The sequence below is a fragment of the Rhopilema esculentum genome, chromosome 4, assembly GCF_057945365.1.
Source record: "Rhopilema esculentum isolate cy_ngs chromosome 4, ASM5794536v1, whole genome shotgun sequence".
NCBI lineage: Eukaryota > Metazoa > Cnidaria > Scyphozoa > Rhizostomeae > Rhizostomatidae > Rhopilema > Rhopilema esculentum.
In genome coordinates this window covers 10,485,532-10,513,070 of record NC_142818.1, presented here as the reverse complement: position 1 = coordinate 10,513,070, position 27,539 = coordinate 10,485,532, and the positions used below count along the sequence as shown (strand labels likewise).

At 37.3% G+C, this 27,539-nt stretch overlaps 3 protein-coding genes across 3 annotated transcripts; 2 read left to right on the top strand and 1 right to left on the bottom strand.

The window, feature by feature from the left end:
* The first annotated feature begins 2,312 nt into the window (after positions 1-2,312).
* LOC135690965 (ATP-dependent DNA helicase Q4) lies at positions 2,313-21,305 on the top strand. The gene is made up of 18 exons (XM_089114965.1): positions 2,313-2,472; positions 3,475-3,563; positions 5,057-5,090; positions 5,575-5,657; positions 6,453-6,698; positions 6,970-7,118; positions 7,957-8,748; positions 9,708-9,917; positions 10,934-11,028; positions 11,541-11,648; positions 12,431-12,523; positions 13,887-14,023; positions 14,521-14,790; positions 15,326-15,514; positions 16,266-16,456; positions 17,252-17,537; positions 18,086-19,157; positions 20,282-21,305. Exons 1-18 carry the CDS (start codon positions 2,442-2,444, stop codon positions 20,785-20,787), a joined length of 4,581 nt encoding a protein of 1,526 aa, XP_088971091.1. The 5' UTR covers positions 2,313-2,441; the 3' UTR covers positions 20,788-21,305.
* Positions 21,306-23,335: 2,030 nt separating this feature from the next.
* LOC135691350 (sulfotransferase 1E1-like) lies at positions 23,336-26,828 on the top strand. Its single transcript, XM_065209191.2, has one exon. The coding sequence runs from the start codon at positions 23,638-23,640 to the stop codon at positions 24,610-24,612; it is 975 nt and encodes a 324-aa protein (XP_065065263.2). The 5' UTR covers positions 23,336-23,637; the 3' UTR covers positions 24,613-26,828.
* LOC135690948 (uncharacterized) lies at positions 26,517-27,224 on the bottom strand. Its single transcript, XM_065208646.2, has 2 exons — positions 27,191-27,224; positions 26,517-26,902 (listed from the first exon to the last, which is right to left on the bottom strand). Exons 1-2 carry the CDS (start codon positions 27,222-27,224, stop codon positions 26,517-26,519), a joined length of 420 nt encoding a protein of 139 aa, XP_065064718.2.
* Between the last annotated feature and the right edge of the window lie 315 nt (positions 27,225-27,539).

Below are 27,539 nucleotides of genomic sequence, written 5' to 3'. Positions count from 1 at the left end.
ATGGCAAACATATTTCTGTACTTGTAGTGCCGTTTTTTGTTGATGTATTGAATAAGCTCAGTTTATACTTGTTTAGAAAATTGCTCAGTTGCTATAATGTAAGTAGTCATGGTATGAATTCAGCGAAATAAATTTCATCAAATTATTACTGTCATCATTTTCGTGTTGGCAATTTCTCCGTAGATCTATCATAATTACCAAAAAGTTTTGTGAAAAAATGTCACACGCCATCACACGCCTGGATGTTTTCAGGGGTGCAGTGGTTAGCACACCTGCTATATTTTTCCCACGAAAGCCTGGTTAAATCATTTATTAAATAAAGCCACTTAAATTCATTTCACTACAGGAGAGTAGAACTATAAATTTAAAGTCAACAACCATTCTTCATCACAAAAAATTATCAAATCTGATCACAACGCTTGTAGGAACTGACCAGGATTTCCATGCTAACGTTGCTAAAGATACGTTTTAAAAAGAAGCATTTTCAGCTAGATATTTATCAGTGAAAACTCTTACTATTTTTGGAAGGTATTGATTATTGTGTTACTGCAGACAAGTTACCCAGTTTCGCAACCTTTGGCCCCCCACATGCTAGGAGCCCGCCAGATTGTATCAAATCCAAAATTTCAATGGCTTTGCTCTCGTTTCTGACAGGGGTGTCGTGGCGGGGGGGGGGGGGGCAGGCGGAGCCGTGCCCCCCTCTGCTTTTGAAATTTGACGGATTTTTGGAAAAATCATTGTTTTGTTGGAAAGTTCTCAGACTTGAGCTGTGGGTGATTCTCAAACTTTTAGCAACATAAATTACTTGTACTGAAGTACTTAACGTAATTTCGAGGGGCAATTCACTTTTGTAAAGAAAATACTAGATTTCAACAAATCAAAGTGATTTCTCAGGATTTACATATTTCTACCTTAGAGTGATTTGTTGCTCGGATTTTGTCAGATAAAATCCAAATCTTCAAGGGTCAAATTTGGTTATAGAAATTGATCGATATTGGTCATAAATTATAACTTTATTTGATATTGAAGACCTGGATAGTGCAAATTTTGTGCCTATCACCAGATTTTTGAAAATTTTGTCCCAGATTTGAGATTTAATAACAACAATTTATGCAGCTATGTTGCAAAAGGTAAAACAAGAAAGAAGTCGATCAAAATCATCGCTTTCCCCAGTGGATATTCAATTTAAGAATAAAATTTTGATTATCAAAATTTGCTTTAAAGGATGCAATTTCCGGCGAATTTGAAGCAATAGATTGTAAAAAATTTCCCCCTTCAGCGGCAACCATGGCTTCACTCTACCCTTGTCCTAAGCTACAGATGCCAGGAACGTTCACTGTAAGTATGAAGAAACAGACACAAAAGACGAAAATGGATTTTAAATTTCTTTCCAGCCAAAGAAAAAAGTTACGCGCCTTTCTGCCCCGACCCTTACACTTCCATGAAATGCTTCTATTTGAGTAAAATAAATCAAAGAAGTTTTGTCGGAAAATTTTTCTTTCTTCCCCCTCTAGAATTCATTCGCCACGAAGCCCCTGCGCTTTTATGATTAAAAGAAAATTAGAAGAATTCTTTTGACAAGAAGGTTTTTGTCTATTCTGAAATGTGATCCACAGGGACGTGAATTGAGGGATATTCTTGGGATGGTGAAGGGCACGAAATTTCCGACTGACGATAAGCCAATTGTTATTTTGCACTTTAATTGTACTAAGCCTTCAAAAATTACTTTAACTAAAAAATTTCTAAGGTTACTAAAGATTTCCAACTTATTCAAAGAACGGTAGTTACACTACACGTTATTTATTTTAAAAGAAACTTGGATCAGCACTAAGTACTTAAAGTTTCTTAGGTTGGTACCCAAATTTTGGCGTTTTAGTAATAAACTTGCTTTACTTAGTTGGTTTCTTATTTCTGGACCTAAAATTGCCTTGCCGTTTTGAAATAGAGCATTTTGGAAGATTTATAATGCAGATCGTCACTGAAAAAAACCCATGCAGATCGAGGTCGTATCCTTGTAAAGAAAAATCAACACATTAATAGATTTTAGACTCTTAAAGCTTCTTAATTTTTCTCGAGCCTAGTACTAAGGTTTCTTTAACTTTTGGGCATCACAGTACTAGTTTCTTACAAATAAAAACGTGTACTTTCCTGGTGGTCCACATTGTGGCCCACGGTATGTTGCTATTAGACTTACTCCATGAGCCTCTGTTTCGCTACTGCCTCACTTGACGGACGCTACAACAGATCATCTGTTGTAGCGTCCGTCAAGTGAGGCAGTAGCGAAACAGAGGCTCATGGAGTAAGTCTATGTTGCTATGTGCTATGTGCTATCTGCTATGTGATGCACTACATTTTCTCTCGTTGTGACCCTGTGGTTTATACGGCGGATGTTCGAGCCTTGGATTTTGGCGCGAAATTTCACAAAGTGATGCAGGAACAAGATGAGAGATACAAGTCCGAAAGTTGAAGACAGTAAGACCATTTTGATTTCTATCTTACCCATCGAATAGCAAAATTTGATGTTGATTAAAGAGAGATTTATAATGCGAATTTGAAACTTTGCATCGGCCAGTTAATGATATTCATAGGTTAAAAACAGATGGCTGCAAAACGGCCTAAAAGAAGATTTTTGTTTCAGGGGCTGAATCCAAACGGTAAAATTATATTGCTGTGCAGATTATCACTTTTTACCAGAGACCCACAATCTTCAATTGCTACTTTAATTCTCTTGTCTGCTATGCAACAGTTCGGCTGCAGGGGTATCTGCCTTTTCATGCCTCGGCCCCAATAGTTAGACGTTTGGGAACCCTGGTATGCAAGAATCTCACTCAATCCTAAGATAAAACATCTAGTCATAGTTTTAAATTATAGTTTAATAATGAAACCTGTTCTACTATTGAAATTAGAGGTGTCTCATTCCCTTAGAAGTCTATGATAACTTGATTAAAAGAATTGATTGTTTAGGGTATCCTGAATATTTTGCAAAAAAATTATAATACCCTTCTAATTATAATAATTGTTTTTACCTATTTTGAATGTTATGAACTGGATACAGTAGCGGCCCCACAGGGAGACAGGGAGGTGGACACGTCCCTTGGCAGGATCAATTTTGTATTTCGTCTAAATCCGATGAGAAAATGTTGGGGAAGGGGTAATATTTTGGCAACATACTTTTTGTGATGTAATCCTATGATTTTCAAACTGCCTTTACATAGCCAAAAATGAGACATGGGCATTCCCTTCAGGTAAAAATTTTGTTTCTTGTAAGTAAAAAGGCGTTTTCTGGTGCTAAAAGGGGCATGGTCAAAAATCTTTTGTTTTGTCCCCCCAGAGCATAGTGGCTGGCCCCACCTTTGGATATGATCAACACCAATTTTTGCCTGGTTTCTTTTCTGAGTGATAAACTCATGTGCTCGACTATGGGCAGTTTCAACAAGCCTTATTTAGGGTTTCTGAATGTTATGTACTTTTTAGATCTACATGGCAAACTCTCAAGCATTAAACGTGAATTGAAATGTTGGGAGTCATTATTCTTCAGAAGCCATGGCAGGAAGCCAAACAAGGTGTGTGTTATGTCATTTATTTTCCACATGCTTTGTTTTCTTGAAGATTCAGTTCAATGTTGACTTTTGAGATTCTGTGGCATTACACTGCACACGTGACACATGTTTAGATAAGGAATCAACCCCCTTGGTAACAAAATTTCAACAAATTCTAGTACTATTCATCATAGAAACGTCTTGTAAGATTCTTTTAAAGACAGGATGAAATTTGTTCTTTTGGTGCACATATCTGATTCTATTAACAATTATGCAGATTCTAGATTCTTATGAACAACGCTAAATTAACTAACCAATACACGGTTAACTAACCAAAGCACAATAACTAACCAATAGCCAAAATGCAAGTATCAATTGCTAGGGGTGTACCGGATCAGGATTTTCAGAATCCGGCCAGAACCGGATTTACCGGATTTCTTCGTGGAATATCCGGCCGGATTCTACCGGATAATCTGACCATTTATAGAATTTTCAGTAATAAAAAGTTTTGAGCCACTTTGCAAAAAAATGTATAGCAAGAAGATCAAAGAGACCTATTCAGGGTTGCCAGATTGAATTTACAAACGAAGGCTAGACTGGTGAGCAATTCAAGCCAAAATGCTCATAAAAAGGCCAAATCAAAAACTCTCTCAAGAATCCATAGAGCAGGCACTGGTTATATTTCTACGCTTGTGCCTGTTAGATAATTTCTTAACTTTGATAAGAATCTTACTTTTTTCCAAAACCCTTTGCTAATATCAAGATAATATTTAGGTTAGGTGATAAAATTTGAAATTTGGTTAACACTTTGTAGTTAACAACTAATTATTCTATGAATGTAGTAATTACTTATTAATTTTGGACGTCTGCTGAAAAGGCCAACAAGGTCAAATTTAAGTAGTAAGCAAAAAACAATTTTTCCAGGCAATCTAAGTCTAAAAACCAAAAATGAAAAATTTGGCCTAAAAAGCAGATCAAATTTGTGAATTATATCATCCAGTCTTCCTGTTTTGTGATGACAAGCACTTTCATGTCAAATCTGTTTTCAAGGCGCTTGTTTTATCGTCAATATTGTTTAGTTCTGGAAAATCCATTTTTAATCACTGCATGAAGGGAGTCTGACTTGGTTCTCCAAATTTTCTTAGTTTTGATTAAAGTTCTGGAAAATCCGGCAACTGGCTGGATTTCAGAAACATATCCGGCCGGAACCGGATTTTCAAAAAATCAGCGATCCGGCACCGGATTATCCGGTCTACCGGATATCCGGTACATCCCTATCAATTGCTAAAACATCCATAGTTGCCACATATTGAGGCACAAAAATTAATTGCTTTGACTTGTTATTCTCATTAAAGTTTTCACTCGGCTCTGAGAAGTTGTGTGATATAAAGCGTACTTCTATAGCTACAAGAACTTTATTACAATATAAATTTAACTAATGATAAATTGCAGAATGGGATTGTACATTTTGAAATAACTTCAATTACTTATCTCCATCATTTTTTTCTGTCTCCTAGGAAGATATCGAAGAGTCAGGGAATGAAATCAAAGGTTTCTATTTTGATTTTCTTTGTTTATTTTTTAAATTTACATTTTGCTATCCTCTATTAATAATAGTTTTCTATGCAACAGTCAGTATTATAAATTATATATGTTTCAGTACTATAACATATTCTGCAACCTTTGTGCTTGATCCCTTCATAGCCTTCACCAAATGTGAAATGGTACTCTTATTATAAGCTGATTATTTTTTGATCATGCATTGATGACAGTGCATGCTTCTTAATGGTTAATGAAAACTACCAAATAGGTCATTCACTGCCAAAGTATTTTTGGGGATTCTACTTAATAAAAACCTGTTATATGAAAAAATAACATAAATTTGGTAAGAGGAAGACAATATAGAATTACCTTTGTTCTTTGCCTATACAGCTTCATGTCAGATTGCAAAAAAATAAAACCTAGTTTTCTATGTTATTTTACTTGGTTTTAGTTTGAAATCAGTTAGATACTTTCAACTATGACATTTGTATAGGTGCCTACAAAGAATACTATCATCTAAAGGAAAAGCTCAAGCAATGCGACAACAAAGAAACGGGAACAAGTTTTGAAAATAAGGTCTTTGAGTATATTTTTGATATTTTTTTAAATAAAAATTAAGTTTGAATTTTACTGTCTACTGGAAATGAAATGAGCCACTTACATTTTGAGATATTTACTATTATAGCCAGATTTACAAAACCAGCTGTTAGAATTTTTTTATCACCTCTCTTAAATATATTTATGTAAGATCATTTAATGATTTGTTCTTCATATGTTACTCCAGATCTTATCAGGGATAATTCCCAAAGCAACATGAAGTTCTAACAGTCAATTAGCTGCATTTCATGCTGAACCAAAACCTTTAAACAAACTTGCTCTCATAAAATCAACAGACTGTAGAGAAGGTGCTCCTCATGTTTAAATTTAGTTTCAGGTCCATTTTATTGTCAATTCACCCTGCATGTAATTTGAAACAATTCCAGTAAAATTAAACACAAATAAAACACAGAAAAACGTAAGCTACATAAAAGGGTTACAGACAAACAGATCAATACAAAGACAACAATTGGTATAAAGGAAAGACTTATTTAAGGTTTACGCACCCGTATGCAGGCACGCATCAAGGCAAATTCTTCAACCTTAATGATAATCATATCTTCTGTTCTTGTTTTGTTTAGCATAGAAGTCTCATAAATTTCAAATTCAAATTTGTCATATTCTGGTAGTAAGCTTGATAAAATTGTGCCTGAAAAGGTTTACAGTTTATGATTTGTTGATAAAAAATGAATATGTTTATAGAAAGAATAGAACATACTATAATTATAGCGGAGATTGCTTTTTTAATAAATTTGTTACTTTCCTTTACTTCAGAATTCTTGTGAATCTGTTAAAAGAAGTACTGATGTTGGAATATTTGGCAAGGATTTAAACAAGACTGAAGAGTTAAAGAAACCTGCTAGCCATTTGAAGTACCATTCAGTGAGAGACAAACACCAGACTACCTTTGTGAAGAAAAGACACCTGAAAGATCCTTCAGCAGTTTTGAAACCAAAATCAAACACTGAATGTGCAATTAATGATGTAAAAGGAGAAAGTGATTTCCCAGTGTCAAAATTGGTGAATATTATATTATGACTATATTATTGTATAGTCAATTTTCTGGTTTTTGCTTTATTTTTAAATTGATGCACCAATCCAATCTATGACAAAAGGAAGATATGTAAAATAACATTCTGACCAGACCAATTTATAAAACTTTGAAAAAATAACAAAACTTTCTCTACTAAAAACATACGATCTATTTATCAACTTTTCTCTCTAATACAATCTTAATTGAGTGTGGTAAATGTGACAACTTACAGCCTTGTCGGCAATTTTGTTTTAACAGGACAACATTGAGGAGACAGAAAAAACCAATGTAGTTCTAATGAAAGAAGAACAGTCAACAAATGATGGAGATGATGTCTTAAAAGAGAACAAAATCACTGAAAGTATCCATATAACATCAAAGAGTTTTGTGGCATCCAATTATGGAAGGTAAGCATATTTGTAATACATATTTAATCTAATATTATAAATTCTTATAATCAAGACATCAAGCCTATCTTGAGAAGCAATCCCCTTGATATTCAACCAAACAAATAAAATTCCTGAATTTGTACCCTTGGGCATTTTCCTAAAGCCATGCACTGTTATATGATGCTTATGATAAATATTTGACTTAATGGCATCGAGTCATGATTAAAACAGAGACTATACCAAATTCTGCTGACTAACGAGTTTTGTGCTACAATTTTATTGATTGGCCTGAACTGATCACATGTACTCACCTCATACTGAATTACAAAACAGCTTCCACCGATATCAAGTTATCAACAATAGATGCTGATATCGCACGAAACTACAGTGAGCACCCTAACAACCTCATATAGGAAGGAAGACCTTTTTACCACGACTCAATGCCTTCAAGGTTTGAAGATCTAGAAAGCTTCTCAGAGCTTGAGAACTATGAAACATTGAACCCTTTTCTTGCTTTCTCTGTTCTTATAACCTATCTTCTTTCAAAAGAAAGATCAAGAAACTAAATCTCACTCACCGCTCTTCTTTCACTCTCCATTCTAATCATGGTAAGTGCTTTGTGACAGGGTCCTTAGGCCTAAAAAATTAACCTAAAAAGATTAAAATTCTGGCAAGAATGACCGATTAAAAAGAAAAACGATTCATTAAGACACTTTTAGGACAAAAAAGAGAGCGAAATTCCTTTAAAGCAGTTTATTCAATGCAGCTTTAATATCGTTTTAAATCAAAGTCAACCATGACCAAAATTTGTGTCATAGCTTAGCTATTTGCTTACAAGAATCAGCTTCCATTGCAGACGAACCAGTTTTGCATCAAAGAAGACTTCTGCTGTGCGAAGAAATTATCATGTCTCTAAGGAATGGCTTGAGAAAGTGAAGCCCAAAGATGAGGTGGAAGATGAGTTGCAACCATTTGAAGAATTTGATCAATGTATGGATACTGAATTTGATAATTTTGAAGACAGTGGTGATTGCATGAATCTTCACGAAAAGGAGAATGGCCGATCGAGGCATGGCTGTGATGAAGTTGAAATGGAGGACTCGTTGCCTGAAGTGCCATTAAGCACATTAGATGAAAACAAGAACGTAGAAACTTGGAAAAAGCAAGGAAAATATGAGGTGGTGGCAGATTCAAGTATGACAAATTCTAGGCAACTGGGCTCTGAGAACGAATGTAAAGCAAGTGATTTGTCTGTATCAGAAACGAAGACTGCTATCAGTACTGAACAAACTGGAAAGAACTCTTCTGTGAAATTTAAATCGGAGTGTGTATCTGTAGGGAAAGGAAAAGTCTTAGATGAAGAATCTTACAGTTCACCTAAAGATAGGGATTCAAATATGGGTTTAGAAAAGTTAGGCCACACGAAGAACCTAGAAAAATCAAGTTTAACTAGAGGAGCACAACTAGAAGAGATTTTGCATGATAAAAATGTTACTGGAGCTTTGAAAGTCATTACACGTAAGAGGAAAGCTGTAGACGAACCTGATCTCGCGGAGGAGCCTCGCAAGGAAATTTCTGGTTCGAAAGAGAAAAGAGTAAAAATCGAGGCAATAAATGACGGAGTACCGAAAACAACACGGGGAAAACGGTAAAGCTTTTGTGTACTTTTTGGGGAATATTTGTGTAAATATAAATATGGTCAATATATGTTTGTTAAATTGAAATGATTTTGAAGAAGTTAATCATAGACACTGACTAGATAGGTGCAAATTAGTGTGATTTAGACTAAGATGTGTCTTAATAAAAATGCAAATAACTTGACTTGTAAGATGGTTAAAAGTATTTGCAGGAATTGTATTTATAAACAATCTTTTGGTGGTCCAAACTTGTAAATATCTTTGGAAAAAGCAAACATTTAGTAAACTAAAGCTTTTCGTCTGACACTCTTCAGAGTTTAAAACGTCAGAACATAGATCGAAAACTCTACGCTAAGAAATATATATACCCAGTTGTGGATCGAAATAGGCCAATCAGAAACACGAGCACATGACTGTAAAGGTTGACCAATCAGTGCCGCTTGCCTATTAGAATGTTAACAATGGAGTCCTAAGGTTAAAACGAACTCCTTTTGTGCTTATGTTTTTTCGTGCTTATGTAGATAGATGTTTACAGTCATGTGCTCGTGTTTCTGATTGGCCTATTTCGATCCACAACTGGGTATATATATTTCTTAGCGTAGAGTTTTCGATCTATGTTCTGACGTTTTAAACTCTGAAGAGTGTCAGACGAAAAGCTTTAGTTTACTAAATGTTTGCTTTTTTCAAAGCTATTTACAAATTGTATTTATCTGATTCAGCTAGTAAATTTTTCACTTTGAAACATTTTCAGAAGATATAGAGTTTGATCGCTAGATTTGGAGAAAGAAATATTTCTGAGAAGATTATATCGATTATCTACAAAAGTATACCTTGCTTATTAAGTTTTAGCCTAACTATAGAGGTTAATTTAATCTTCTATGGTAATTTACAATTTTCATTGCAAGTTGTTATGATTTTAACGTCATCTGGGACGCTATAAGTAACGTGTCAATTTTAAATTTCGTTCTAGTCTTGTCAGTGAAAACTTTGTTAAGATTGACATCCAGAAGAAAAAGTTTTGTCGAGGAAAGCGGAGAATAAAGGCATCGACCTATAAAAGACAGATGTTTAAGAAAAAGACCCAATTCAATACAAAAAGCCCCGCAGTTTGCTTCAAATGTCACCAAGAGGGACACTGGGCCAAAGAATGCGGCAAAAGATCAACCAAAGGAAACCCATCGTAAGATCAACTTTGTTATTCAGTTCGTAGTCAGTAAGAAGGCAGGTTTTCTGTGCTTGATGGCGACATTTCACATTGTTGCTCTTTTTTGGGTATTTTATATATGGGGCTATCTGAGTAGCTGGTAAAATCACAAATTAAATATTCCTTGAAGGTCGGTTTTCTTGTTAAATTTATATTTCATAATTCAGTGTTAAAAAAAAATGCTTTATGTAATAGTGATAAAAGAGTAATACGTCAGGATACTCAACTGCCTTGGCCTTAGCTGAAATTTGTGTAATAGTTCTAGTGGAACATTTGATTACAAAATTTTTGGTTGGAAACAATAATACACACATTTTGAACATAAAGGATCGAATGACTACATGTCATGAAGTAAGGTAGAATCATCGAAATAACCACGACAAATTCCGATTTTTCTGACAAGAACTCACTCAATAACGCCAAAAACTCGAAGATACCTGAATTGTTCTTTAGTAAAGCTTCATTCAACAATGCACTTGAAAACTTCCTTAGCAAAGTGTATTTGCTAACATAGGTACTGAATTTAGGAAAATAGAGACTGAGTTTTCTAGCCGAGGATGTGCTTCCTCATAGCTTTAGAACTATTTCGCATTTACAACATGGGCTCCGACACAGGCTGTAAAGTGGAAGGGGGGAGGGGGAGAATTTGACACCCATGACAAATGATTTTAAAAAAGCTCTATTGCCTTGCAAAATTATGGAGAGGGTGGGCCCCTTCGTCGGAGGCCCTGTACAAAAAATTACAGTGTTTCAATTTCCTTCCTTCAGAGTTACTTTTTACCAATAAATATTCCAGGAAAAACATCGGGTTGTTGTTTGAACAGTCATTTTTTATGCGAAGCGGTCGAGAAGAAAGCCTCGTAATCAGAACGGGGCCAGCTTTGTGCAAAAACCTTATTTGACTGGCATCTTGATTTTCAACTCTTGACAAAGCTAAAATGTCCTCCTTTTCAAGTTCTATTTCATGTATTATAAGTTGAATTTTTTTCTAGACGATTTTCATCATTTAATGGTAAAACGAAGGAAGACTACACTCCAGTTCATGAAGAAGATGAACTTGAAACACCAGCCACGTTTTCTATCCAAGGTAGATATTTTTGAGACATTATGCGTTTTAAGAAGTCTAGTAGAAAAGTGAAAAATCAGAATGTATAGTTCAAAAGTTCGTATCATAAGCGTGCCACAATGTTTTTATTTCAATACAATCGATTCCGCTACGTCACACTACCTGTTACAGTGACATAGAAATTAGACCAAAATGCGGAAAACTATTTAATTTTGCTCCGCTTACAGTCATTCACAAATTTTCAAGTAGCATATACCAGACTTAAGCTCATAGTAGCAAGGGGGTAATAGTGGAATTTCACTGTATGAAAGGGTCGGAATATTACCGATTAAAAATTGTAGTGTTTCAAAACCATCTTTACCAATGTGATTTCTCTATAAACAATCCGAAGAGCAGTTATACCTGGAAGTTCCATGAAAGTTACTTGTAGGCCAAAAATGGGACCACTATGCCCTTTTATTTCACGACGATTGAATAGCTTTGTTTCGCATATACTCACGATGACTGCATAGCTATGTTACTTTACTTTCAAGGCGTTCCAGATCTTCCGAGGTGTTGGCCAAGGGTTCCGTACCACCCACCTAGAGCTGCTCCACCTGTGCCACCATTATACGAGCCTGTTGATGGGCAGCCGTCACAAGGTATCTACTCAAATATTTTGCCATTGGCCTACGATTACAGTCCTGATAGTTAGAGAGGTGACAGCGGAAACTCTTACCCCTATTTATATGATTGATGAATTGCTTGTAAGAGGAGGGGCATGCTGACGATGTTTATTTAAAGTTTTACCAAGAGAATATTTTCAATGTTTATTGCATTATCATTGTAAATGAATTAACAACACTGACTCGCAGAAGATTGAGATTCTTTTTGGAAATTGGTTTCCATCGTCGACCTTTATGCCCGATCTATATGGAACCAATTTGAAATCTCAAGTTCTTTAAAACCACCAAGCACTGAAGGTTGCAAAGCTGCCGATTTCCATAGATTTGAAATATTCAATTAATTTTCTGTGATATTAATCAAAATATTATGATGGTTCACTGCATTGCCAATTCTGTGCAGTATGCAGAGGTCAAAGAAACCCCCTGTCTATATTTTGTGATTTGATGGGGGGAGGGGGTTAAAGGGTTAAGCCGCCACTTTTTTAAGTTTGAATGGAGCAAATATCTTTATGAGCATTCCTAAGTACGCTTTATACAGGTTTTCAAGTTAAAATAATTAATGGCCAAAATTGAAGTCATCATTCAAATCTGATTCAATTTGAAATTTGGGATTCTAGCGATTCTTAACCTTGTATATAAAAATATATTATACTTCTTTATTTCAATATTAGTATGAGTATGAATGATATCCTTCAATTTTAAGATTTATTTTCTCGATTGGACGTTAATTTGTACTCGTTGCATTGCCTTTTTTGCAGAGGCCATAAGAGAAGTTAATGAGGCTCTCAGTGCAATAGGATACAGCTCGTTTAGGCCGGGACAAGAAAATACGGTTGCAAGAATTGTGTCAGGTAAAGCTTTTGCTCTTATTCTCTATTTAGCAATCACTAGGCCTTAAGGAATAAAGGCGGCTTAGAGGCAGCTTGTAATTGTTTAGGATTAAATTGATAAAGATGAATAATTTTAGGTCGAGCTCCTTTTTACTGGAAAAAGGTAAAATATTTACGTAGCATTTATTCGGAAGCTAGTGAAACTGCTCGAAAGAATTTTCGTCATCAACCTCGAAATATTTTAAGCGAGCACAGCCGAAAAGAGGGTTAAAATGTTTAAATTCAAGGGAAATCGGAAAATATTACCTACTTCTTGCTGAAACAGATAAATTAATCATTTTATGGATGATTCTGAATAGTGAAGTAATGAGGAGGGTCGATTGATTTACACATGTTGAAGGCAGAGTTGTAAAATAATGCTGCTGCGGGGGACCTTGCTAAGCCTTGTGATGTCAGAAAATTGTTTCTGTTGACCAGTGTGTAAAGATTTAAAATGGCTTTGAAAATACAACATTTTGAAACATACTTAAACATTTCCACCTATGCTTTGACATTTCTTCGTTTTCGATCTATATTCTGACGTTTTATGCTCTGAAGATTTTCGAAGAAAAAGCTCAACTATATTTAAAAAGTTTACTGTTTTCAAAGTCATTTTAGATTGTTTAAAGGTTTTTATTTTCATCCTGAAAGCGTGCTTGTGAATTGAATCATAATGACCCTCTTGATAAATCGGAAGCTTTTTTCTAGCCACATGAGAATTTAAAACAATACTCAAGATAGTTTCATACTTTAATCTTGAAAACGCCCTGTTGCTATGTTATATCGTTTTATCCATTTTTCGTACTTTCCTTAAATTAGAATAAGTAATAGCGCTCTAGAGTCACGTCGCCCCTTATGGAACGATTCGATTTTTTTATAAATTCTGACTGTGCAATGATAGGAGTTTAGGTTTGTTTATCTTCAAAAACCGATAAGACTGTCTTTACACAAGCATGTAGATTATACATCAAATAATGTGCTTGTAGTACTTTTATTTTATTAGGAAGTACCAAAAAGCTGAGGAAACAATTTTTTACTGATATCGTTCCATAAGGGGGGACGTGACTCTAGCTGTTATGAGCCACGACGTAGACATTAGGTAATGGCAAAATGCGAGAGTATCATTTCAAGAGAATTCACATTTACTTGCAAAATCGGTAAAGTGCAAGCAGAATTCGAACAATGCCAGCGGATATACAGGATGTAGTGACAGACTTTCAAAAAATGCTATAAAAACCTTCAAATTTGCAGCCCACGCAAATCATTTTCCAGTTTCTCTAAAAAACATGCATTTTAATTACAAAACTCTTTAACTAAGTCATGAGTAGGTTTATTTTTTATCCAGGCCTGTCAACCCTACTTGTTTTATCAACTGGATCAGGAAAATCATTATGTTACCAGCTGCCAGCGTACTTGTTTTACAAGAAATCTAAAAGCCTTACGATTGTTATCTCCCCACTTGTTGCTTTGATGGAAGATCAGGTGTGTATGCCTTTCTCAACAGAAACACAATTCTCCCAAAGCTGTCTATTCGCTCGCTTGAGGCTGTAAAACAACCATTATGCAGTGCAATCCTCTTTGCAGTCCAATCCCTGTCACAGGTATTGGGACTCTAACGTTAGTTTTCAAAGGCAAACTCAGCCATCCCTTCCACCCCCCTCCCTATGAACGATGCTGATTTACTATAGAAACAATAATAAGGTTATGGGGTACGATTTTTCTTGTGGCTTGTATGACATTTTTCGAGACTACGAACATTGTCCTGGGGGAAGGGGCCAAGGGGGTAGAAATAGAAGTATTAGGGAAACGAAGTGAAAAATTTAGTTCCTTAAACTAACACTTTGAGACAACGAAATCTCACAGCTGATAGAGAAGACACATTTCTTTAAATTAGACATGTTTTTTTGTGATTTTATCGCCACCTTCTTATATCGTCCCGCAGCTTTTTCTATGTTTGAGTTATTCCCATACTTTTTCAGGTGAGCAATCTACCATATGGTCTCAAAGGAGCTTGCTACCACGCTAATATGTCAAAGGCCCAGAGGGAAAAAGTCTTAAAAGACATCCAGGAAAAGAAAATAGCAATCCTTCTTCTTTCTCCCGAGGCACTGGTTTCGGGTAGCTCATCAGAAGGCTACACAACGCTGCTGGGAAGTATGCCACAAGTAGCGTTTGCTTGCATTGATGAAGCTCATTGCGTCTCCGAGTGGTCGCATAATTTTCGGCCTAACTATCTTAGAGTTTGTAAGGTTAGTCTGATTTTTTGTGATGTTTTCGTTTGCAAAAATACTCTGCCCCAAGCAAATTTTTATATTATGCTACTAATAGTGGAATACTGCTTATCACACGAGAGGTTCCTTTTTTAAATTTTCTGTTAATTTTGTGCAACCTTAACTTTGTTCATATGTGTATAATCGCTAAAAATGCAACAGAAAACCACAACCTTATTCCATTGGTGGTTTTAGGAGGCGTCCAAGGAGGCCACGGCCCCAGGCCCCGCGCTTATTATAGCCAAAGGGGGCCCCGCATAAAAAAATAAAGAATTGTAAGGAACAAGGGCCCCTTAGATGTTTTTGGCACTGGGCCCCACAGTCCCGAAAACCGCTGCTGCCTTTTTCGTAATTGATGATAATTCTACCATTGTTTCGCTAAATTGTAATAATGTTGCCCAGTTTCCTTGATAGCTTTTCATTTTTACTTCTTTAAAGTGCTACTCGCTCTTTAATTTGAAGATTCTCACGTTATTACTCATTACTTTCTTGCATATCATCCTTGTCTCCGTAGGTTGTTCGTGATTATCTTGGTATCAATTGTTTTCTTGGCCTAACTGCAACTTCGACCAAAGCCACTGCAAAATCAATTGCAAAGCATCTCGGGATAGAACTATCAGAATTGGATGCAGGAATAATTAGAGGGCCCACAATGCCAGACAACCTCCATATCACGATTTCTAAAGATTTTGACAGAGACCGGGTAGGTCTTAGAATATTTTTTTAGTATTGACGAAAAGCTGTACTTAGAATACGTATTGTCCTGTATAAATTTATATTAGTCACACTGCAAAGAAGTCTATACAAGAAGCCGAGCAACAAAAAGAAAAGGAAGCCGGAAGATTTTGTGTCTGCAATCCTGGATGGACAGTGTTGAGATTTGACATACTCCACTTTTCTTTTTAAGCAACGTTTGATATGACTGTAACCGCAATCTACCATATATCTTCTCTTCAATCTGACACCAAATATCTGAACTCGTTGTCTACAGCAGGGCCTTGTGTAACATACTAACTAGGGGGGCAATTGCCCCTCCAGCCAAAGTGACTTTCTATTGTTTTAAACAATAGGCTATTGTCCTTCTCTTTATTTAAACAAAGGGTTGCCCCCCCCAGCAGATTTCCTTTAGAATAGGCTATAGTCTACAGAGTACCGAAGTGTGACGTCATCAAAAATCAATTTTTAGAATACCTTAATTTTGACCAAATAACCTGAAAGAACGGCATGAAATACTTTTCAATATGCAAAATCAGTTAGATTTGGTCAATGAAAGATTTCAAGTTTGCCAGCGGATCACTGTTATTCCGGCCTGATTCATAAAATTATTGTTAAGAATTTTCATTCTCCATTCTTCTCATTAACGCAACTATTACCGTGATCTACGGCCCATTCTTCACTTCAGTCTAACATCAAATATATGAACTTGTTGTATTTTGAGATCTCTTCAATTCTAGGCTTTAGTCAGCCTGTTGTCAGGCGAAAGATTTAGCAAATGCACATCGATTATAATTTATTGCACGAGAAGAGAGCAAACGGAAAGGTTGTCGTCTTTATTAAGAACTTGTCTGCAGAGTTTGCCACCAACTGAATTGGATGTCGATAGCGAAGAAGAAATACAACCGAAAACCAAGGCAAAGAAGAAAGGGTAAGGAAATCTTTCAGTAAGGAATATATTTGCTGCTTGTAATTAGGCCTTTGTTATACGTTGCAAAGTATCACAGAAGAACAAGATGCAGAAACACGTCCTGAAATAAATCAAGATTCTCTCAGGAAAACGTTTTTCCTGCTATAAGGTCTGATGCTCTGACGTTTTAAACTCGGATAGGTGTCAGAGGAAAAGCTTTAATGTACTCAAATGTTTTCTTTTTTCAAAGCCATTTTTAATTTTTTTACCACCAAAAAGATTGTTTCTTAAAACTTTCCATTTGCTTTATAGGTAATGAGCCTAAGGGGAATGGCCTTTAAACCAATAAAAAATGCACATCTCTGAAGGGACGCTGCAACTGTTAGCTAGCAACTCAAATTTTCAAGCTTAATGCGACCATCGTGCAACTGTACATGGTAACATTAAGCTTGAAACTCGGAGTTGCAATTTAGAACCGTCCTGTTCTGTACACCTAAGCGTGTGTACAGCTCTGCAATACGGCATCGTGCTCTTTATTACAGACCACCAAACAGTAAATTTGTACATTTAAATGCTCATACTTTGCTCATAATTTTGCAGCGTCGGCTAAGATACGTTAGTGATTATTTAGGCCTAATTTTAATCTTGCTTGGCAATTTGCTGCTAGCAGGCTACAGCGAGTTGCAATGCTTGTCCATTCGCAATGTTTCTTTTCCCGTTCGAAAATGTCTGATATCTGCCCCATTTGCGAGAACTGTTGCAGTTATGAAGTTTAATTATATTCAAATTATTAACACGAACTTTATTTTGGAACAGAAAATCTAGGAAAAAACCGAAATTGCGAAGTGTATCATGGGATGCTGATTGCTATCATGCCGGAATGACTCCTGCGCAGCGTCGAAAAGTTCAGAAGAAATTTATGTCGGGAGAACTGCGTATCGTTGTAGCAACGACTGCCTTTGGAATGGGTCTTGACAAATCGGATGTTAGAGCAATTATTCACTATAATATGCCAAAAAGTTTTGAGGGATTTCTTCAGGAAATTGGCCGTGCAGGGAGAGATGGATTGCCAGCTCATTGTCATATATTCTTAGATGAAGAGGTAGTCAAATATTGATAATTCTTTGTTAACAATTGTACATTTGAAATTATCACTTAGTATAGTTACTTGGTTACTATTAATTTGGTTATTGTTTTTAATAATTTTTTACCTACAAAAGAATGAATAAGCCTTTATCTGGTTTTTCCTTGGCAAGAAACATTTTAAATATTCACAGTTACCGCACTAAAATTGATTTTATTCTTTTCTTTTCTTGTATCATTTTTTATCGTAGCCCAATAGCCCAATTTTCAGGTACCTTCGCTGTATGTGTTAGAGGTCTTTAAATCTGTCTACAACTAGTATTACCAGAAATACTAAAAAAATATAAGAGGGAGAAGGTTTTAGAGAGGGACTTTGGGGGTCAGACTATAGTTTGTTCCTGTAAGATGTTAAATCTTTGTGGAAGTTGTGTTTTTACCTTCAATTTGGTAAAAAATTTCAATTTCTTACACTAAACTTATGCAATGCTAATTTGTGACATAGTTATGAATAAACATAGAATTGTGTTACAATTGTAAGACTCCTTTAAACGTTGCTTCTTGTTCCAGGCAAAGGATTTGTGTGAACTGAGACGCCATACTTACGCAAACTCAGTTGATGGCAATTCGGTAAAGAAGCTGGTGAAGAGAGTGTTTAAAAAATGCGACTGCAAGAAGAGGCACGAGGAAGCACTGAAGCACAAGACGCGGGAAGGAGGTAGTGTAGATTCAGAACAGACCGGGAAGATGCTATCAGGTGATGGTGAGTTTATGAAAAATGTCGGAAAAACTGACGCCCATGCCTCTGACCAGCAACTTTTAAATGACGATTTTGTTGACAATTGCTTTAAGGACGATCTTGACATCGATGCTTTGACCCAGGAAGAAAGTTCTGCAGATTGTGAACTTCAGGTTAGTTCAGCTATTAATGTAGGTAACGTCACACACATGAGCAATAAACTTAGTGCCGAACCAGATGCCCGTTCTGCATCTAGCGAAGCAATAGGCCAGTTATTACCAGGAGATCAATCGACTAACGTTCAGTCGCACCCGATTGACGATTTACCTGGCACGATAGGCGATCAGGGTACTTCCAATACGAATCAACCGCAATTGATTAGTAATCACTGCAATCAAGAAGATCAATGCGGGGATAATCAAGAAGATCAATGCTGGGATAATCAAGAACGGGTTTGCTCAGGCCACCATGTGACGTTTTCAGTTCAGCAATCAGTCCAAGCACTTGATATCCCAGAAGAGAACATTGCCACGTTGTTATCTTATTTAGAATTTCTACGTGAGCCTCCTGTGACGTTGTTAAATCCAATCAAATCCAGCTGTACTTTGCAATGTTACGGAGGAGCAAGGCAGATGCAATTGCTTGCGATGAAGTTCCTGCCAGTAACTGCTGTGTTTAATAACATGCGCAGGAATCGGTTGAAGCTAGCTGACAGCAAAGCGCTTACATTTAATGTTGTTGAGGTGGCGGATGAAATGGGATGGGACCTGGAACCGATTTATCGAGAACTGCGATCGGTGCAGTGGAATACCTCGTTTTCGCTGAGCCACAATGACAGCCTCATTGGAAAGTCTGGTGTTTTGGTTGAATTTGATGATCCTTCTTTTCATGTCATCGCTCCAGGTACTTTTTAAGAATTATTATCAAATACAGCATTCATTATTTCACATTGAGCAAAACAATTTGCGAATTTATGAATCGATATTTATATTATTAATGCAGTCTCTTATCAAACTTCTAAGGATGATATCTTTTATAGGCAAAGGTAGTGTGTTCATTTGAGAGAGATATTTAATTTAAAACTGTTGAATTTTCAACATCCTTCTAAGGTATTGTTATTGTTATAATACTTAATGTTCTGCAAGCTCGAGAGCTGAATTTCAGGCAGGTTGTAAAGTTTCACGCAGTTAGCATAGTGAGGGGAAGGCAAGAGGGGGCTCCCCCCCCCCCCCAATGGCAAAAAATCTCCTTGAAAATGGCGTTTTTGTCGTCTCAAAGGGTGCTGACCCCATTTTTCTATCGCTTAACTCGCCTTCCAGCCCCCAATCTTATCACCCTCCGCGGCTACGCTACTGAGTTTCAGGTGACATTGTTTCTTTTAATCTGATTAGTATACACTGTAAAACCTATTGATAATTTGAGCGGTTCAGTGTGAAGGAATATGATGCTTTGGAGCGTTTGACATTTGTGATCAATTTGTTGGCTGTACGTAGATCGGATCTAGTCGTTAAAAACAGTTATCGATTTTGCTTTTTCTTCTCCCCAATGTTCGGGTTTCACCAAGAATCCATCTATTACTTCTTACGTTGTCATGCAAAAAACGCAACAGGAATACACCCATTTTGCCTTATAGCGACCTTATATAAGAAGCTGACCACAGTAGCCATCACCCTCAATTTTAAGAAGCTGCTGAAGGTCCTACTTTTAAAGGTGGGGTGGTGGTACTCACTCTTTTCAACGATTAGACACCTATCTCACGTTACGTGTTTGTTTTTCTAAAACGTACCTCTCTTGCATTAGGTATTTAAGAAATCTTTGGGGAGCTTTTATCTTTTAAATCTACAACAACAAATTAAGAAATTTAATGCTAATATCGAATTTTGTTTCTTATAAAAATGAGTGTAGCCTTAAAAACCTCTTGCAGTATATCGCTAATATCGCTGCAAGTAAAAGTATATGCTCTAAGTTTAGTGTCCGCTTTATATTATTCCTGCTCCTTTGTATCCTTGCGTACTATTCGTTTCCAGGCGACCTGTGTGATGACGAGCGCGACTACGTGTGCAGCGTTCTCCTCAAAACAGTTAAGGAACAAGAAGAGACAAGACTTCTGCAACTTGATGCACTTTATAACATCCTTGATAGATCATCAAATCTAACGTATCATGACGTCATCGAAAAACACAACCCTGAAGCTGACAAGCAGTTGAGAAAGAGCATTCGGGAATATTTTGAATGCGAACCGACTGAGATGAAGTCACTTCTGAACAGGTTGTCACCCCATAAAATCGATATAGAAGTCCCTCAGAGTAAGTGGGATGCGATTGCCCGTGATGTCCGGACGATGTTATGCACAAATACTGATGTCATGTTCACTGGCCGGGCTTTGGCAAGAATATTCCACGGAATTGATAGCCCATGTTTTCCTGCAACTGTTTGGGGTCGAAATCGTAGATTCTGGCGCCAGTACATCGATGTTGACTTCAACGATCTCCGAAAATTTATCACTGATGAAATAATTAAATACAGGACATAATATTATTTACATTTTGCCTTTTAACACACTTTTCAATTTGTACAGTTGTAAGATATCTTCTTTTTCGACGTTTCTCTTTTTTGTTTTAATGTTTTTCGACGATGGTGGATGGGCCAAATTGACCATGCCCCCCCTGTAATGGTTCCTCAAAAATTGCGAAGCAATAAACGCATTCCTTGTGATTGGCCACCAAGACTACTATCCAAAGAATAAACAACCACAAACTTACTATGTATCTTGTCCAATTAAGCGTGGTGTGATTAGAAAATAATAATTTTTCCTTGCGAAGAAATATTTAACAAAAAACGTACCTCATTGGCAGAGCCGATGCCAACAGAGGGCGCATCGCCCCCCCCCCCCCCTATAAGGCTGTTTGTCGGAAATCCAGAATGCTTGTTGGAAAGTTTTAGGATTCTGTACAAGTCATATTCGAGAGACTGAATGATGATAATATTCTTAGCTTTCCATATTTTATTATTAGCAATTTTCCTTTAAATCAATTTTTTATGTTGCATCGCCTGAAAATAGGTCCTTGCGGAAAAATTAAGTGGTCCTTGTCTTGACTAGTCACTTCAGCAAGAAGGCAACTACACCTTGGAAATCTTTCTGAATCTAAAGCAAACTGGGTTGTACATTTGGCTACTTGACAAATAGATACGCTTGCGTAGTATTCAATTTACCACTGTACTAGATATGATGTCAGAAACATAATGGTTTCTGCCCCTGTATCTCATTGCTGTAGTCGGCCATGCTCTTTAGTAAGCGCCTATCTCCAATATTCACCCCTTCCCCCTACCCCCCTCCCCTTTAAATAGACTTCCTGGTGCTGAATAGACCGAATAAGGCCAGCGTCCTGGATTTTCCTGTCTTTGGGTCTCGGGTCTGGTTTTTACGGTATGCCACTCCAGACGGCGTTTCTGGTGATACACACCGGATTTCGTTGGTCCACAGTACTGTTGCTTACAACAACACGCATGGAAATGTGTCGCAATCGCACCAAATGTCATTGTGTGCGTGAAGGGGGGTACTCACATTATGGCCTAACAGGGGGTCCAGTCAGGGTCAAAGAGGGCCAAAGCTAAATGTTTAAAAAATGGCCCTCAAATTGTGGTCCTTTGAACAATAACCTTCAAATTGTAGCATAAGGACCGAAATTATGTCCTTGGTAGCATCAATTTCTTTGTGCGCACCTGGTCTTTCTTTGACAAATTTCTTCGCCATTGCCTGTTGTTGTTAATTCGGGAAAGATAAAATCTTGTTCACTATCTATAATAAATCGTTATCTAAATTTAAAGGCTCCACCTCCAATTTAAAGGCCGACCACCACTTGGCCGCGCGTGCGGAAGATTTCAGTAGTAGAGCACCTTTAGTAACAACAGTTTTGATTGGTTATCATCCACAAATGCGGATCCCACCGGTACCGATGGTACCGAGTTTCTTACTGTCTTTTAAACAAAGGATTGTAGCTGGGGATACCGAGCATTGCCAATCACAGTTAGTGATTCCGAACCAACAGCATCAACAACAAAATCTCGTGAAATCAAATGGCCTAGCGTCGAGCGATCGGCAATGCTCATGTGAAATACTGACATGGGTACAAGTACTGACATTGCCCATTAATTTCAAATGGCCTGGTTACAAGAACCATTTTGTAGGTTAGATATTCATTTGTACCAAATTTTAAAGTTTTTTTGAATAATCTGCACCTTCGTTTAATTTATGCTTATGAAAAACCTTAGTGCAAAGGAAACAAAGGAAAAATTAGTCAATCGTGGTTAGTCGGATACCGAATTATTTTGAATGATGTTACGAATGTCAGCTTCAAATTTTGAAGAATTATCAAGATATGTTGCTCCTCATTTGATTCGGAAATCGATAAAAAGGGAACCAATTCAGCCTCCTGAATGTGTGTGTGTGTCACATTGCGTTTCCTTGAAACGAGCGATGCATTCAACACTACCGCTGCCAACTATCGTATGAGCGGAAGTTTTCAGTCAATCTGATTGGATAAATGTCAGTGAACAACAAGCGGCCGCTCTGAAAATCGCCTTGAGTTCGACTGTCAAGGCCGGTTTCCACTTGATTCGCTCTGGTCGCACGACTTGGCGAAATCGAATCAACAAGTCAGCGAATCGGCGAACGCGACCAGCCGCCCAGTAGTTCAACTGAGTTGAACTACTCAGCGAATGGTCGCGCATTCGCAGCGAATGAGGAAGTTCAATTTGCACATGCCCCAATGTGCATTCACTCAGTCGCGCGACCAGAGCGAATCAAGTGGAAACCCGCCTTCATACGTGCAGAAAACTGTAAAGGCTGGTTTCCACTTTATTCGCTCTGGTCGTGCGGCTGAGCGAATGCACATTGATTCGATTTCGCCAAGTCGCGCGACCAGAGCGAATAATGTGGAAACCGGCCTTAACGAACGGCCGCCTGACCTGTCAACGTGATTTTCAATTTATTGCCTTTGAGCATGCGCCAATTTAATCGCGCCGTACGCGCGGCCAAGTGGAGGTCGGCCTTAACGATACCATGATGATATTTACGCAGGCTATTCAGTGACAATAGCAGAAGGAAATGTTTTGTTTGTTATCGCTAGTCTTCACAACGCGACGCAGTGCTTTGTTTTGTTTATTTGTATAATACCCCGGTTATCGAAAAGCTCATTAATAATTCATGAGCATACACAGTCCACAAGTCTATTTCGCTTTTCCCCTCCCACCGCGCCCGTCTCATTCACAGAAGTCCACAGGAGGGAAGAAAATACACTCTCTCAAGCATAAAATAGACTTGGAGCAAGTCTAGCAAACAAGGTAACTGGAATTTTTTCTTTTGATATGTGATCCTGACAACATGACGACCATGCAACTCACTCCACTATCTGAAAGTGAAACCGAGCGGTTGAAGAAGGTGTACCCACATACATTCGTTAAATTGGGGCAGATGTACGTGAGAGTTGTGCCAGGAAACTGCATTTTGCCTAAAGCCTATGAGAAATACAAGGATCGATTTAAGAATTGGGACGTTCGCTCAGAAGATGTTTATGTTTTTGGCTTTCCTAAAAATGGTACAACCTGGGTACAAGAGCTCGTCTGGTGCCTACAGAACAACTGTGACATAAACAAGGCCAAATCCATTTCATCGCTGGAAAGAACCCCATTTTTAGAAGGACCAGTTATTGTTGACTTTTTGGATAAGGCTCGCTCTCGCATTGAAGGTTTCCACAAAATGGTAGAAAAAATGGATTCGCCGAGAGTCTTTAAATCTCACCTTCCATTTTGCCATTTTCCCGACGACTTACTCGACAAAAGCAGGGTAGTGATATGTTTGAGAAATCCAAAAGACACAGTAGTCTCGTTTTTCCATCATCAAAAGTTATTTCACTCTTTAGATTTCAGTGGTGATTTCGCAACTTTCTTCGAACTTTTCATGGATAATCTGTTACTTTACACGCCATATTTTGAATACACCATTGAAGCTTGGAAGCGACGAAATCACCCAAATGTTTGCCTTTTGTTTTATGAAGAACTAAAAGCTGATTTGGCTGGCAATATCAGAAAGGTGGCAACATTCCTGGGGAAGGAAATCACAGAAGAGCAAGTTGGGATTTTGATTGATCATTTGAGCTTTAATAAAATGAAACAAAATAAGTCTGTGAATTTAGAAGGACTCCAAGATGGAAAAGACATGAAGAAGGAGGGGAGCTTCATTCGAAAAGGGGAGGTAGGAGACTGGAAGAATTACTTCACTGAAGAGATGAACAAGCGAATGGATGAGGCAATTGAAAAGTATTTGAAGCCTGTTGGACTTGAATTTCGCTATGAGTAAGTGTAGTAACATCTTAAAGTACAAAAGAAAAGGAAAATATTTTCAATGAAACAATTTTTTGGTCTATTGCTGGCTTATTGATTTTTGCAAGTATAATATCAAGGGTTGTTCCACAAAGGTAGGTTTTCTCATTGTTCATGCTGAAGTTTGATTTGATACATTAAATATTATTAGAGACGGGAACAGGCTAAAACGAGTGTTGTTCGAGGTATATATAGTCGGATTCTCTACGTTTGGTTTTCAGTTTAAAAGTCTCATAATAATATGAATATTGAAGAAAACAGATAATTGTTACTGGGCCTAAAGTTTTCGTCAACAATTTTATCACAGGTTCCAAAGGTTGTGTTCAGTGCTTTATATATGTTGAGAGATGTTGGAATATTTCAGATGCATTGTGACACAGAATAGTGACTGTGATGACACACTGCCAGCATTGTAAGATCTATGAAAGATCAATGTTATTGAGAAAGTATCACACACCGTGTGTTGTGAGACTTTAGTTATCCTAACAATCTCGCTAACAATAATCCCTAAAGACTCAGATAGCACGAACAAACACAAAAAGTTCACGTACTCCTTTGAGCCACTTCAACGTATTCTGAAAATTCAAACTTTACATGCTGTATTTATACTTTGAAGAAAGAGGATATATATTTAGAAAATCATGAGTAAGTTTCATCAACGACATGAAGTAAGTAAAAAGTACGACGTGAAAACATGGGAAAGGAAGGGAAGGGCTGAATAGGTACCTATGCTAAAACAAGCTTAATGATGCTAAGCTCAACAAAAACATACGTAAATGCTAACTGTGATACATGAAAAGCGAAATAAACAATGATGACTAAACTAGGCATTACGGTCTAACAATCCTGGGATCCCAAACTGTATCGATCCGTAAATTTCGCTTGCGTTTACACGGGATCGATCCCAAAACATTATGTGTGTACACGGGATCGATCCCAGATCGGCCAGATGTTTTTCAATGGTAGGGGATAACCAAAGACGCTGTTGTCAAATTCAGACAACAGATAAAAATAAACAAGAGTGGACATAATCGATGGAAATTTCCTGTTCCAGTCATTGGAGGTTTCTGAAAACCGAGATATCCACAAAGCAAGCTCATTTTTTTAAATTACATTTTCTATAAGAAACGAATACTGGATAATCAGAAATAATTATGAAACTTTAGTACTCAAAGTAAAAAGTTAAAGAAACACCAAGGTCTCTGAAAATCGTGGATATCCATCAAGATGACTTATTGTCTGGCACAAAACGTCAGAGAAAGAAAATGAAAAGATTCTTCCCTGATCTTAGTACAGCATTAGAACTGAAGGGAATCTTATGATAGTAATGTCACGCACAGTTGAAAACAATAGGAACATGGCCCGGGTCACACTATAAAGGGGTCTTTGTGGATATCATATACGGAGATTCCGCAAGAAAATGTTCATACTACTGCGATTCTGCAATTTGAATTTCAATTCCTATTTGGTGCGAACTACAGTAAACACCCATGTATAAGAATCTGTTGAGATGACGTATTAGAAATGCCTGGGAAATATTGGTTAGGCCTCGCCCTTGCTGGAAACTCTCCAGCACGGTTTAGTCACATGATTATGACATCAATCGACACAGCCGCCCAGAAGTGTGCAGATCAAGCGTTCGTAGAAGGAGATTAAATCGTGCTATTGTTTAGTTTTGTTATCTTTATAGTTTAAAAGAAAAATGTCTCTTTTTTATTTGCTCGACCCTACAATTACAACAGAAGCATTTGCTCGACCCTTTAATTTTTTGCTCCTTCTTCTTCCTCTTATTCTTCCCTCCCATTTTTCTTCCTCTTTCTTGTCCTCTTCTTTTTCCTCTTCTTCATCCTCTTCATCTTCTTCATCTTCTTCTTCTTTGCCTTAGTCCCAACTGGGGTCGGCCATTCTTGTACGTCGCCACCAATATGGTCTATCCTGAGAGTCTTCTATCTGGATGTTTTTCTTTCTCAGATCTTCTTCAACCAAATCTCTCCACTTCAATCTCCGTCTTCCTACAGATCTTCGATCTTCCACAGGTAGTTCCCATGCTTCCTTCACTGGGTCATCTTCATCTCTTCTCATCACATGACGTAACCATCTCAATCTGGATTCCCTAATCTTCTCCACAATACTAGCCACTTTAGCTTCAGTTCTGATATCCTCATTTCTTCTTCTTTCTCTTAGCGATATACCCAGCATCCATCTCAACTTGCTCATATCTCTTCTGTCCAGCAAGAGTTCTTCTTTTCTTCTAAGTGCCCATATATCTGCTCAATACATCATTATTGGTCTAACAATTGTACAATAAACTTTTATCTTTAGTTTCTTAGACATCTTTTTATCTAAAACTACACTGCTAACTTCTTTCCACTTCTTCCAACCACTTTTTATTCTTTCTCTGACATCGTCTTCTGTGCCTCCCTCTTTCATCATTTTTCCTCCAAGGTACTTGAACTTATCTACTTGCTTCAATCTAGTTTGATGGGTGTCTTCTATTTCAATAGCTTCTTCATCTATTGCTCTTTGGCACTAACCATAGCCTCGGTAGCAATTACCTTTAGGCCTCCTTTTTCCATACTTATCTGCCATCCTGCTAGTCTAATTGGTAGATTTTCTTTACTTTTAGCCATGATTACCAAATCGTCCGCACAAAGTAGTTCCCAAATGCCTATAATGGAAAGGATATAGTGCAGATCCCTTATGTAGACCAACTTCTATTTCCAATTCTCGGGTGTTTCCTTATATTATGTTAACTCTTTAAAACAACAGAATCTGGTGTTTTAAAGGGGCTGTGTCGCTGTGTCACGGTTTTGTAAACTAACCAAATACACGGGGCATTGTGCGTTTTCCACATTGGGGTCATGACGGATGGTGCTCCGGTACTTCAGTAAGTTCGATCAATTG